This window comes from Osmia lignaria, chromosome 3, assembly GCF_051020975.1.
Source record: "Osmia lignaria lignaria isolate PbOS001 chromosome 3, iyOsmLign1, whole genome shotgun sequence".
Taxonomy (NCBI): domain Eukaryota; kingdom Metazoa; phylum Arthropoda; class Insecta; order Hymenoptera; family Megachilidae; genus Osmia; species Osmia lignaria.
Window position 1 is genome coordinate 8,811,726 of NC_135034.1, and position 13,957 is coordinate 8,825,682.

The 13,957-nt window shown below is 41.7% G+C and overlaps 1 protein-coding gene across 1 annotated transcript; it reads left to right on the top strand.

Moving 5' to 3' along the window:
- Positions 1–2,471: 2,471 nt before the first annotated feature.
- Positions 2,472–11,927, top strand: LOC117611178 (uncharacterized). The gene is made up of 3 exons (XM_034339116.2): positions 2,472–3,410; positions 5,174–5,356; positions 8,379–11,927. Exons 1-3 carry the CDS (start codon positions 3,351–3,353, stop codon positions 8,565–8,567), a joined length of 432 nt encoding a protein of 143 aa, XP_034195007.1. The 5' UTR covers positions 2,472–3,350; the 3' UTR covers positions 8,568–11,927.
- The last annotated feature ends 2,030 nt before the right edge of the window (positions 11,928–13,957 follow it).

A 13,957-nucleotide genomic window follows, 5' to 3' on the forward strand; every position in this document is an offset into this window, starting at 1 on the left:
GGTTGTTCTCAATTTTGAAATTTTCTCCTTAACCAAAGTTATAGATAATATCGACACTTATTTAACCTTTAAATGGTATTTGAAAAATTCAATAAACAAACGTATTGTAACATACCGAACGGTTTCGCTGTTCCATCGCCCTGGTGGTACCTTTGAACACCCACTGTAACAAAGTAAATAAAAAGCTTGTTAATTCAAAATCCGATAAACTGGATAAAGGTTATGTCAATGAAGAAATATCGTGTCAACATTTCTTGTTTATTATTAGTGAGATAGTGGGTTTGCTTCCTGAGATTGAAAAAGGCTAACACTACTTTACCTGGAAAAGTCAACATGAACAGAAGGAATTTGTCCATGATCCATCATTTTGACAAGTATAGTTGTTCTAGTGTTAAGAAACGGAAATAGGACGCCTACGAATTGTAGCAAGAAAAAAACACCGGTTCCATTAAATCAATTTTAACAAGCTTAATAACATCTAGTCAAAAATAGCGGTCTCTCACAGAGGGACGTGTATTTTTATACCCCCAAGTAATTTATGATTGTTCATTGGAAGCATGTAATTAAAAGTTCTTCAAACTTTCCTGTATTTTCCACAGTTCTAACCATGCTTTTCTTTTACTCGTCGAGAGACTCACCGACAGAAAGTTTCTTATTTCATTTGAAAGGCAATTGCATTTCCATGAATTAGACTAGGTGCACTAGATCTTATTATAGGTACACCTACATGATCATTGGTTTATCGATGAATCAGCTATCGAGTATGAGTGAATCACGTAGACGAAGAGGAAAAGAATTAAACGACGTGTTCCGTGTGCAGAGAAATTTTGATGAAGTATTTGTGGAACGCCGCGAAGAAAGATATTTCCGAAGCTTACGTTTCCCTGCTTTGTTTCTGATCGAACTCGAGGTTCGCTAATTTTTGATCACACAACAGAATCACCTAGTTCGTCGACAGACACACCCTCTTTCTCGCTTCGAAAACGCGGATAAAGGAGCAGGCTGGTTTTAAAATGGTTAGTCGGAAAGTGCTACAGATTAACACCATCTTCGATCAACGGTTCTCAAGAAGAATAAGGTGAAAATTAACAGCAAAAGCGTACAAAACAATCTGTTTACACGTTCTCGCGGAACGCATTGTGCCGAGAGGGAAGAGGAACCAAAAAATCGACGATTCTTCTTATCTGTCCGGAATCTTGAATTTCCACGGGAATAGCAACTGGGTCAAAGCACGCGTTTGCGAGGAAACCAGAAGCCAAAGAAGATTCAATAAAAAACCGAGCAAACAGAAGACATGGTCAAAAGTTTCCGACTCGTTGCACCGGGTACAATCTTCACCGGTCAACCCGATTTTCTATTAGGGTCACGAAAAAAATTATACCCTTGCTACGTAACCGAAGCGATGATCTTCAATCGTCTTTCGAATTGTGCATAAACGAAAACGTGGCGATTTGCCCGGTAAACGACTCGGTTGCTCGCACGATTGAAAAGAGGCGAGTACGTGAACCGAATTCCCGACAAGATTGTTCCCATTAAGATACCGTCTATATTCCTGGCACAGAATTCACGCTTTTACGTGTCGTTCAAGGGTTGGCTGGCTCGCAAGGGACACGCGGAAATATAATCGCGTAATCGTCAGGCTCCAGACGACGTCGTAATTCTGCGTTGGATGATGGAAGTTGATCGAATATCCTCGGCCTTACTGCCAGGATCCAAGGAAACCACTCGACTCCAGTTCTTTATTTGATCGTGAAAGATTTTGTGGTACTCAGATGCACACATGGTGTTCCAATTTAATCTATGTCTCGAACTCTTCATTTTTCAAAAATAAATTTAATCGGAATATACTTATTAAAGGCATTTGTATCTTTACACTATTTTGTATAAAATTTGTCGAAAGAATATACGATTTTATTTGAAAACAAAAGTGATTTCGTTATTTCCAAGACACCCAGTAGATATAGAAAACCTTTCTTTTATTTCTTCGTTAGAATGTTCCAACGGGCTTGAAACAACGACTAGTCGTAACGACAGGTATTCTAGCAGCCGGGAATTTCGTGAAACGATCGGGTTATGATCGTTTCACGAGGGATGTTCAATTTGTCCGCTCGTTTTTTCTTCGACCGCGTCCTAAAGCACAGGTTTCTGGATTTTAAAAGCCATTACACCGGACCATTTTACATTCCGTTAAAAAAATTCGCTAATTCGCAGATCGTGGATAGAATAATAAACCGATTTTATATTGCTCCTAGGGAAGATCGATCGCATCAATCGAGGAATTTTACCGGAGAGGGTATTAGATAGATTCCGCGAATCACCATGCGGAAAGGATCGTCTAATTTTGGCAAATCCAGTTACCTTCGATCCTCGATCCGCGCACCATGTTTGAGAGGCTGTGGTGAACGTCTATCTACGTGGGCGTGTTGCTCCGTCGTGTTATTCGTTTATTATGCTAGCTGCTTTGCCTGCCAGGCGTATATTGTGCCGGGTGGCGTTGTAAATGCGTGGCTGCCACTGTTCTCCAAGCTACGCCCGATACATCCTCTCCTTCGATCGTTCGACACTTTCATTTTCAAACCTCTCCGCCGCGAGTTCGAGCTGACAGATCGCGAGATCCTCTCGATTTCCAAGTGTAAATTTGGTGAAAAATGAAAATTCGTGTTGAAAGTTTCAACTTTGTTTTCCATATTTTTATATATTTGCAAACGACTATTGATTCTCGAGTTAAAAATGTGCAATAGGTGAACGATCGTATCGAACAAATTTTCAACGAACGTATTGATAAATTTTCATCGCGGTAATTATATATTCAAGTGGATGAACGTGACGATACAGAATAAGAGAATCGGTGTTTTTACAGTCGTGAAGATCAACAACGATTTCAGTTTTTCCCGCCGTTGGTGTTAGGTGTTCCTTATCCTTCGTCTTTCTAATTAAACCCGACAACCCTACCGTAAATACGCGACATTTAATTTAACGCCAAGCATGACCGTAAATTCCGGCCTGGAATTCTCGGTATCGCGTATCCCTCGAGGTTCACCGGCGAAGCTGTAAAAGTTTTCCAAGGGGGACACGTCCGGGAATCAGGGCTGCAAGCGATGCTGCTTACGCGGTAAAATGCGTTTCAGGAGAATCTGTGTAGATACTCGAGATTTTACTCGTTTCCCAACGAGCCGAGTCGTCGTCTGAATTCGAACAACGTTCCGGAGTTTCAATCACGTCATCGACGCGAGTATCGATGATCTATGTCCGCCAGAGAAGAAAGGACATCCACGGTGAATCGTAGAGGGACGTTTCTGAGGATTATTTAAATCTGTCGGGAAAGGGTGATTTATGTCATTGCCAGGGCCATGCCTCTCAGATCGGAAGCTTCCTCTTCGAGGGACACCCTTAACACCGTCACCACTTCGGTTAGTACGATATTCAATGCACGATATCGATTCCGATTTTCATCACTCGCGTGTTATTTTTGCTCTCCATTTACTCACTCGTGTCCTACATATTTGAGATTTATATTTTTCCAAGATTTAGAGCTCGGATATTTTCAACTCGCTAGGAAGGGATGATTGTAAAAGAGTAAAGAAACTTTAGTCGACTCCAACGAACCCCAGCATTTTTCCGTGACTCGAAATTTAGTGCCGGTTCGATACGACTTTCGTTCTGCTCGCACGAGTCCCATCACGATTCCTCGAACCTCCCCCCAAGGATCTAAAGTTCGAAACTCTGTTGCAACCTCCAAGACGGATGTGCAACGAGTCCTTGCACCGATCACGATCTCATTCTTTTTTTTTTTTTTTTTTTCAAAATTACCCTCGTTTGACCCGTAGCACAAAGAGAACCATCCATGAATAGAAGAGAAAAAAAATGTTCAAAGTCCTTATACGACGCATTAACCGCACAACGGTCGTTAAATCGAGGAAACGGCATCGTACGAACACATTCACGAAGATGAGGTCGATGGAACGTGATTTTTTGCTGTGGAAAAGTTACACGGGGACCCGTATGTCGCGCGATATAGAACACCGTTTGTAAAAATAGAAACAGAAGGAAATCCGTGTCATTTAATGTTAATCCCTTTGTTTTTGTACGACACCAGTCTCGTTGCAATTTAATGGAAAATCATGTTTCTCCGCTATTTTTGATTCGATTTTCCGAGGGACCAGTTACTTTTCACGACCTCTGTTTTATTAGATATTCTTCGAACGCCGACTTCTAATCACAGTTTTAAAATTTCTAAAATTTGGAAATATGAAAGAAGGTATATTCGCGGTTATTAGAGTATTTCCAACGTACACGTCGGGTTTGGTTTCTGCTTAAACGCGAAATACATCACGAGTAGGCCATTTCTATGCCCGGGACTATCTACATCCGGTGGTGGGTCAATTTGAATATGATAATAGCAGAGAAACGTTGCTGGTCGCGGTATCACGTGGTGATTCCTAACGCAGTCAAATGATACGCATACAGGTCGCGACAACTGCACAGAATGCAAAACAGTCTCGCGACAGGGTAACATGCTGAATGCCGTGGGGGACACCGGTGATTTGCTCCATAAATTAAATAGAAATTGAATAATTAAGCGAAATAGCATTATTATCTGTGACGTTACACGGCTGTGTAATAGCAAATTGAAAATTTCAATTTCGAACCGAACGCATCCGTTTTCACTGACAGTATATTAAATTGCATCGAATGGAAATGGGGCTGTCACTTCAGCCGAGATCGCTATCCAAAATTTAATACCGCTCCGATCCCGTCACTGCATTTCCCTTTTTTCTCCGTATCTTTTGTTTCGTTCGTGCAATCAAGTCCAGGCCACGATTGATTCGATCAGAAAGAAACCATTCGTCATCCGAATAAATAAATTCTTTCTTCCCTGCTGCTGTTCTCGTATTCCTCGCGTTCTTTGTTAATCTTCCACATGTAAAATCTTTGTGGTGTTTTTATTGCATTTTCTTCGAATTCGAATACCGCCGTTTTAGCGGTCTAGATCTTGCTATTTTTATTACTGTATGGGATATTAACGCGTTGTCTGCGGTGATGAAAATAACCGTGACTAATAAGGCCATAAAAAAAGGCAATGAATCGAGAGGAGAATTTGAAAAAATATGCGAAACGATGAGCCAAAATACACAGGTGAAAGAGTAACAGGACATTTATCATTTGTTGGCAGGACGAACGACGTCGAACCGGAAGATACGTCGCCGGTGGGGCTGTGTTAGCAATCATGTTGCTTTCCGTACACCATGCACTTCTGCGGGACGCGTCCACCGTAACCGGTGTCTGCATACCTGCCATAATAATGGTGTTCTACATCGTCTGGATTCTGTATTCCGCCCACCGGGATAGACGAAAGGTAACGAGTTTTAAATCGCGACCATGCAACGTGTTTCCATTCTGGGAAGGAAAGCACGGTGTTTTGTGAAACTGGAAAATTGCCCAGCGGCTTTGCTAAATGTTTACACAATTTTTTGCTGGCACGCCCAGTTGCAATTTATTGTGATAGTTACATTTTTGCCTGCAGTTAAGGGAAGCAATTTTTGCCGCAACCGCGGTGTTTTTAAAACAGACGAGCTTGGAGAATGATTTAACGCATAAAAATGACTCGTGTGTTTTTCCACTGTTCGATTCATTCGCGCAAACTTTGCAAAGAGATTCTTAAACTAACACAATCATTGAACCCGACATAGAGGATAGAGTTGGTAATCGGCTAGAACGAAGATGGAGAAAGTTCCGTGTAGCGTGTAATCTTTGGCAAAGGTTCGAGATTAATTCGAGAAACTTTTAATCCCGGCCAGTTTAAACTTCTCGAATATATTGCTGTCGGTGGTCAATTCCTCGTTGCAAATATCGTACGACGAAATGAAAGAAAAAGGAATGTATTCTTAAATTCACCTTCGAAGTTAAGCTCGTGTCGGATGAATTAAGTAAAATAAGGTACTTAAATTTTTATACTCGGCATCGTAGAGAGGAGAAAAGAAAAAAAGGGGGATTCTTTCGAACGTCAGAGAGAGCAAAAAGGCGTTCGTGGTTCTTCGCGGCCGTTTGTCTCTCGAGATGAAAGTTGGCCGCTTTTTCATAAAGAGACACCACCACCGGCGAAGTCGAGTGAATTTCTCAAGTGTTTCTTTTTCGCGAAAGCTTAAACTCCCCCGAACTCCTATCGAACCAGAAACTTTTATTACGACTCGTTCCTTAAAAACCACCCCTTTCTTCGTTCCACTTTTATCTCCGCAACCTATGCCAGTTAACATTATCGATGAAATTAACACGGTCTGTCGACATTTTTAACGTTGTTGATCCAATTTATTCAGAAAAAGAATTTTTTGTATTTCAAGAAAATCGAATTTATAATTGAATATCGAGAAATTCCGAAAATCCAGCTTTATCTGGATTCTAGCAACGTTTTTCGTAGAAAAGCTTCAATGAAACGTCTAATTTAAAGGGTAGATGTGGTTTGGAAATAAATGTCGTCCGGTGGAAAAGCAGAAAAACAGGTGACACGAACGTGCACGGGGAACGACGAATTAGAGAGGCGATTCGTGCTAGCGACGAGTTTGAATTGGACAACTTTTTCGCTTTTGGGTTAGTTTTAATCTCATAATAAGTCATCGTGATTGGACACGATGCGTCCGATGGAGTGGAAACTAATTAAATTGGCTATAGCTTGAATTCGCAACAAATTGCGCTCGAGAGGTGCACAGGTGTTATTGGAAGCAATGCTTAATCGTACGCGTTTAGTCAGCGCTTTTCAATTGCACTTGATCGGGGATATACTTGCCTCCTGTTAAATTAACCCGCTTCCTGTTCGACCAATTTTCGATGACTTCATTAATTTCTATTTTATTATAAATTAAAGTTCTAATCTTCTTTAACCAGTTAAGAATTAACCCTTTAATTACGATTATTTTATACGAAGTGAGAAAAATGATAAAAGAAATAAAAATTATCAGGGAGTTTAGAAGGAAAATTTGTCCCTTTTCCTAGCAGTTGTTACTTTTTGAAGAAGATCGTTCGAAGATCGATTAATCGCGTCCGGTCAAATACTATTTACGATTTTCCGACGCTTCTTCCTGTGCGTTTAACGCGCGAGCAAACAATGAAATTCAAATGGGATAAAACATCGCTACAACTATGACCATTTTCCACGCACGATGAATTTCCATCCATTGCGGAAATTTAAATGCACATAACGATTCGCGCGTAAAAAACAAGCCACGGCAGCTGGTTTACTACGAATGCTTGCAAATCATTTATTTAAAAGATACAGATCGTATTAAAGTATCATAAATTTTATTGTTTTCCATTGCTCGCGTTGCTCTAGTTGCAATTTCAGATCTGTACGTGATCCTCGTTTAATATAACTGAAAATTTAAGATTAAAAATGGCCTTCATTTGTTAGAAGAGGGAAGTTTATCTTGCGCCAAGTAACGAGGTAAACGGAAGCACGTGAATAATCGAAAAGGTAAAAATAAGCAACAAACGTTTCCACTGGTCAGCACGCGGAAAGTTCGTCTAAACTGGAACAAGGTTAGTTGATAACATAAAACGGGGTTATCTCTTTCCAGGTAGGATTCGTGATTTATGATGACTAAAAACGGGGCCGGTTCCGTTGATTTTCTCGCCGTTTAACGCGTCTTGAAAGAACCGCGAGAAAACGTAACTTTCAATGCACTTCCTGTCTTCAAGTTTCAGTACGAATCAACCAAATCATAGCTACGTTTCATGAATTTGAATTAAAAAATATTCATACATGATTGAATAGTAAGCAGCAAATTAATTAATCAACGGGATGTGTGAAAATATTAAAAGATAAAGCAGAACAAATTATGAGTGGAGAAGAAGCGAAGTACACAGCATCAACCTCTGATATTTAGAAGGCTCTTCAAGATTGAACATAACTGTTTAAACTTCGCTATAAAATGATTAAAAATAAGCTACTTCGCTGCTACTCCTCTCCTTACAAACTTTCCTCTTTAATCTTTCATAAGATTCGAAGGTATTATCCTCTCTCGCCACCCTTGCCGTTTATTTTACAGCAAACTCAACGCGTGTAAGCTTGGAAAAGAAATCTGTTCCAGCACGAAAACAATTGAATCCCTAATGACATTTAAACCTTTCTCTCCACCATGAACACGATTCTTCATTGGAAAAGGATTCAAAGGTGATTCAATGAGCTTGCCCTTTGCCCTATCGCATGTGCGGAGCAGACTTTGTACTCGTTGTCCTTTTTCTTCACCCAAGCGTAATATATCCCTTTTGACCGAATTGTAAGAAAGAAAATAAGACGTCGGGCATTTCTAAAACATATTTTCACTTGGAAAAATGATTACACCCCTTTTCCGAAAATTCCTCATATTTTGATATTTTGCTTTCAGGCGTTGAGATTCACGAGAGCGATGCAGCTGACGGAAGTGATCAGCATGCCAGCCGATAGTCACGAGAAGATATGCAAAAATGGGAAGAGCAAGAAGGAAGTACGAAAGTCTGAATGTCCGAAATTAGCTTATGGCACGCGAGAATCCCGTGAGAATCCCGCGTTCTCCTCGAAAGACGAAACCTCGTGAAAAAAGAACTGTTGTTCACCCTGGAATTCGTCTGGCATTCTAGTGTTCAACTTTCCTCCCGATTGTTCCTCTTTTTTATACCAGACACCACGAGGCCTCGTGAGAAAATCTTTTCCTTATTATTTTCCTTGTTTTTTCTATACATCAGCAACGTTGTTACGTTTTGTACGAATAATAAATACAGCCTCGTTCACGGTTATATTAATATTCACACGTTCGAAGTACCAACGGGCGGGCAGAATTTACGAGACGAAATTATTTGTTTATTCGGCATCGAGGATTATTTGTTCCGTGTGATGCAACGAAAACGGGCGCAGTTTTCGTGCGTGCGTTCCGCGCCCGGCCCCGTATTTTCCGAATAAATCTGTTTAACGGCGAGATAAATCGCGCGGCTGCTTCGAATTTATTTCGAACGATCGCGGGGACAAATCGCGCCCGGCCATTCGGTCGGCGCCGGTGGTGACTTTCGTCGCGGGCCAATTTCCAGGGGTTGCTCTTTTGATTCGATTCGATTCGAACAAGTTTGCCAGACCGCGCGATTTTTCTCGCCCCGTGCGTTCTGCTCGAACGTTTAACAGCGAGCCGCGACGCAGAAGCTGGAGGCAAGCACGTTTCCCATGGCTTCTTCGTCATCTTTTATTTAGCACCTCGGCGGCTCGTAAATTGCGGTTATAAAGACTTGTGCGGAATATTACTTGTAAAATACGTAGCGTGTTTAATGCGATTCAACGAACGCCTCGTTACCCTATCCCTGAGGGTAATCGAGAAAATTGGAGAATGTCGCGTCGTGGAAGAAGAATGTTTTCAATAAAATTCTACTTAAATCAAACGTCGAACCCCGGGGAAAATGAAGTTGGGATATTTATGATCCTCTCCTCGAACAAATCGCTTTCTTAACGGGTTTAATTCACCGTTAATCGGATACACCTTCTTTAATTCTTTACAAAGTTCCTTCTTTATCGCTGCAATTTTTCAACGCTACTTGAATAACAATCCCCCGTTGCTGAGGGAGAAAATCCAAAAGGTGTAACCTCGAGCAGAGGAACGAAACGATTCAACGGCGTAGCCGCGTTAATAGACGACGTTCATTAATTATGAAAAAAAATATAAAGCGACGGTGAGATTTATTAGCGGAGCCACGGCTCGTAATTCATTTTCATCGCGAACCGTAGCCACGTTTCCTCCATTCTCTTATCTCTTAAATTATTATTATTATTATTATTCGTATATTCACGAATAAAACGATTCGAGGGCGAGAAAAAAGGAATTCCTCTATCAGAGATAAAACCATCGATCTAGTTGCCGGTAAGATAGAACCGTGACGAAGGTAAACACGGGACCCGTTTGTCACGATAAAACCGCGAATTCGATCGACTCGTAATTCAAGCAGATTTCATTTCGGTGGAGTAATTAGATTCGTCCGGTCGAGGGTGTGCGATTGCAGCATCCATCTTTCGATGGTTTCAACGCGGAAGGAGCACGTCCGTTTGGACGTGTGTAACAACGAGCTCTCGTGATTAAATGCTCCTTCCATCCCTTTCCATCATCGGCCCTCTCGAAATCCGTGTTTCGCGGCCGTCTAACGATGAGAAACAACCCCTGTGAATTTCCGAGATCGCGTTCGTTGAAACGGATCCCCTCGTTAACCCTTTCCTTACTTAAGCCGGAAACTTCTTTCAAAACATTTACAAATTTTACACCCGTCGTTGCCACCCGATCGCGCTACACGCACGAAAAGAATTCTCGAGCGTTTACTTGGCAAGAGAGGCGAGATCGATCCAGCCAAAGTTTCCTGGCGTCAATCTGGTTAACTTGGCTTGTTTCAAGCCGAGGAGGAAGTTTCGTATTGTTGTTGTAATCAGATTGACGAGAGCAGGGAAGGGGTGTTCTTTAAACGGGTTGACCCCTAAGCAGTTACGACGCAAGTTCGGGTTTGTCGGAGGGAAACGCGTGTGTAGCGGCGACTGTTCAACTCTGGACAGCATTGTGCTTCCAGTTAACGAGCAGAGAGGATAATTTATGGGGTAGATAGGATTTTCCCGGAAGGAAATTCGTTGATATGCTATCTCTAACCAAAATTTTGTTTATCCTATGAGAGCTGGTTGAAAAGATATTCGAAGAGTACCTCTTCTCTTTTCGTCCTTGGTTTTTCTTTGTAAACGATACCGAGTTTCATGTTTTTTTCACGGCTTCCGGCTTAATATTTTTTTCCCTTCCACCTTTCTTCGTAACCTCGAAACGTAACGCTTCCCGCGACAGGCAAACTTGGAAAATTGTAAGTTTTCCCGTTCGAAACTCGTTTAATCTTGGATAAGTTGGAGAACCGCTCGATCGCACGGTTCGTCGTCGAAAAATCAAACGCCCTCTCTCCCGCGTTCAACGGGACGAGTTTCTCGCGAACGAACGAAATTTGAAATAACCTCGCTATGAAATGGCTGGCTGCGCCATTTGCTTGAAACGTCTGCTGGAAATTCTCAGAAGAACCATCGGGAAATTCTGTGACCTGCTGCTGATTCACCGAACTTCAACAGTGTACAGCAACGAAGTTCGTTTCTCGCATAATGTTTCCTACATCAGCTTGTCGAGTTATTACTATCGGCAAGAATTTCGCTAATTTTCGCATTTCACCGCGTTATCAAAGATTCATCTAAATGAATCAGCAATGTGAGACAAAACATTGAAAAATAAATAAATTTCACTTCCATGTAATTTTATGAAAAAAATCTACTGTTTCAGAACACACCACTCCTATATATTCCAGTCTGTCTCTGTTTAAATATAATCAATTCTCATATAAGAATGGAGGATTCACGAAAGAAAAATTCACGGGTTGTTTGTTTCGACCCTGAGTCGCAGAAAAAATAAATGGTATTTTCATCGCAGGAGCTCCGAAAGCAGTTGGTTATCTTACATATGACCTTTCCCTTTAATGGATGTGCCCACACTGACCAACGGTCGAGACCTTCCCTTTCGCTAGGCCTGACCTAAAACGCATTAACGCCCGTTGAAATGCGTTCGTCTAGAAAAAAGTATGCCCTTCGAGAATCGCTGTTACATCGGGTTTCATTGCCAGTACAGAATTAATCGAGAAACGCAATCGACAGCGTTCGAAATTTTTAATTTATCAAAGGCGACCGCGGTGAATTCGGTTAAGGACGAGCTTCGTGCAACGAATGATTCATAGCGGAGGGAATTTGTCAAAATCTGTTATGCGTCCGCCACATTTTCGGCAGGGAAGGATGAAATTGTAGCATTGGCTTTCATGCTAGCGTCCAATAAATCTGACTCGATTGAATCGCGCTGATTGTAGTTGTTTCCAGCCAGCTGGCTCGCGAAATTTCCCGTTCAATGTTGTTGATATTCCTCTCGTGACGATTAATTACTCATTGTACTGATCGTTGATTCGGGATAATTCTGATTTACCAAGGTTCCGACGACACTCGAATCGAGTTTACGCGTCGCATAATTAACAGGATCAACTATTCCGATATTTGCGACGGAAAAATCACTTCGCCGGTTCGATTTTTCCAGAGTGAAGCATTCGAGAATGTTACCGGACGAAATCGATGGCGCAACATCCCACCTGATTCATCGCGCGAACCCTGGGTGGTGGAACATTGAAAAAAGCTTTCAGGACCCCATTCTTTCTCGTTTCTTGCTTCGCGACAGGGGATCGACGCTTACATCCGTACCAGAGACGTTTCCATTGTGCTCCGCGCTACGCACTTACCCCGATCTTTGCAGAAAAAAAAAGGCATTCGCATTGTGGCCACGCCGGAACACCAGATCCGTATTTCGGATATTTGCTACGACGAACACTTCCACTGGCGATCTTTACATCGACCACGTTTCGCTGCTCAACGTTTCAACTGCGCCGTTGTCTTTATCGACAGATTTGTTTACCTCTACAACACCGAGCTTGTCTTCCTGTTTGTCGGAAGAATCAAGTTCTCGATCCTTAATGAAATTCCTCGATAGTGTACTACAGGAAACGTAGCAATACTTCGAAAGGATCGGAGGAACAAAGACAGTCATTAATTCTCCTTCGCATCCTGACCGGGAACAAACGACGAGCAATATAAGGGTTCAATTCCGGGTTAAGTAATCGGGAGCATTCGTCCTCTGGTGAAAATCTCGACGGAAATCGCTCGAGGAATATCAACCACGTGTTTCCGTACTGGACCTACATATATCAGCTTTACGACGTACTTGGAGCAAAATCTCTGCTTAATCGAGATCCTCGATGTTTCTATAAATTACATCGGCGTCTAGTTCACAGCAATCTTTTATCACGGACAGATTTCTTTAATACTAAAAGATACCAAGTGAATTATTCCAAACAAAATCAGGTATGTATGTACCTTTCTCAAATGAAGACCTCGGAACAATTCTATTTCAGTTCTATCGCTATTGCGGGGGGGAAAATATTCGGTCGATTGAATTGCTGGACTGGAATTCGAGTCAGGATCTTCCCCGGCTCTTAAGACTCGAATATCTGTCGCCTGTACTGCGTATTAACTATAATTTATTGTTTCATCCTTCTAAGCTACTCCGAAGAAATTCCTCAAATAATGCCAGCTCCTTTATTATCCTTCAACGAAAACATCGCAGGACGATTCTATTCGAATCGCAAGTTCGAAATTTGTAAGCAAGTATCAGTTAGTGTAAACAGTCTCTCGCAAACGCGATCGTTTCGATATCAATTTAAGGAAAACTGCAACGTGTTATCGTGTTGTCGCTAAAGCGAGGTCACGCATGCACGCGCACGGAAGTGACAGGTATGCACCGGCTACACCGTAGATACATCGCATTAATGGGCTGACGTGCAGCATGGCTTCTATTAATTCAGCGAACCGCCATGCATGCGCGTCACTTTGCCGGTTTACTGGACATACAGTAATGGTTCGTCGTTTTGACGGCCGGCGAAGCTTCCGACGTATTTATTCGTAATGCGGTTACCAACGCCACTTGCGCCCGACACGCTAATTATTAATTAACGAATATAGACACCTCTGTGCGACAGAAAAATTTTGATACGTTCGTACGGTTACATTAAAATGATAATATACTTGAAATTTTTAATCAAAGCGAACAAGTTTGATGTTTCTTTTTTAATTTTACCCTTCGAAATCTGTTTTATTCCTGAACAGAGAGGACTTCGATAAGTCTAATTTTCTTTCATCCATTTCATCCTGTGCAGGCTGTGCTCAAAGAGATTACAATCTTCCTCGAAGGCTCGAACATTATTAATACGATAAGAGAAGATTGAGAAAGTTTTTGAATGACGGAGGAACGGTGTTCGGTAAATTCAATGAATTACCCGAAGGCCGATGAGAAATTATAAACAGTAGCGTAGCGTACAACAGAGAGAACGATAAAAATAGTATGGA

Bases quoted from the DNA above. Each gene is read 5' to 3' on its own strand.
- LOC117611178 (XM_034339116.2), top strand. From the start codon at position 3,351: ATGCCTCTCAGATCGGAAGCTTCCTCTTCGAGGGACACCCTTAACACC. The intron at 3,411-5,173 runs GTTAGTACGATA...ATTTGTTGGCAG, and splicing joins TTAACACCGTCACCACTTCG to GACGAACGACGTCGAACCGG. The intron at 5,357-8,378 runs GTAACGAGTTTT...TTTTGCTTTCAG, and splicing joins CCCACCGGGATAGACGAAAG to GCGTTGAGATTCACGAGAGC.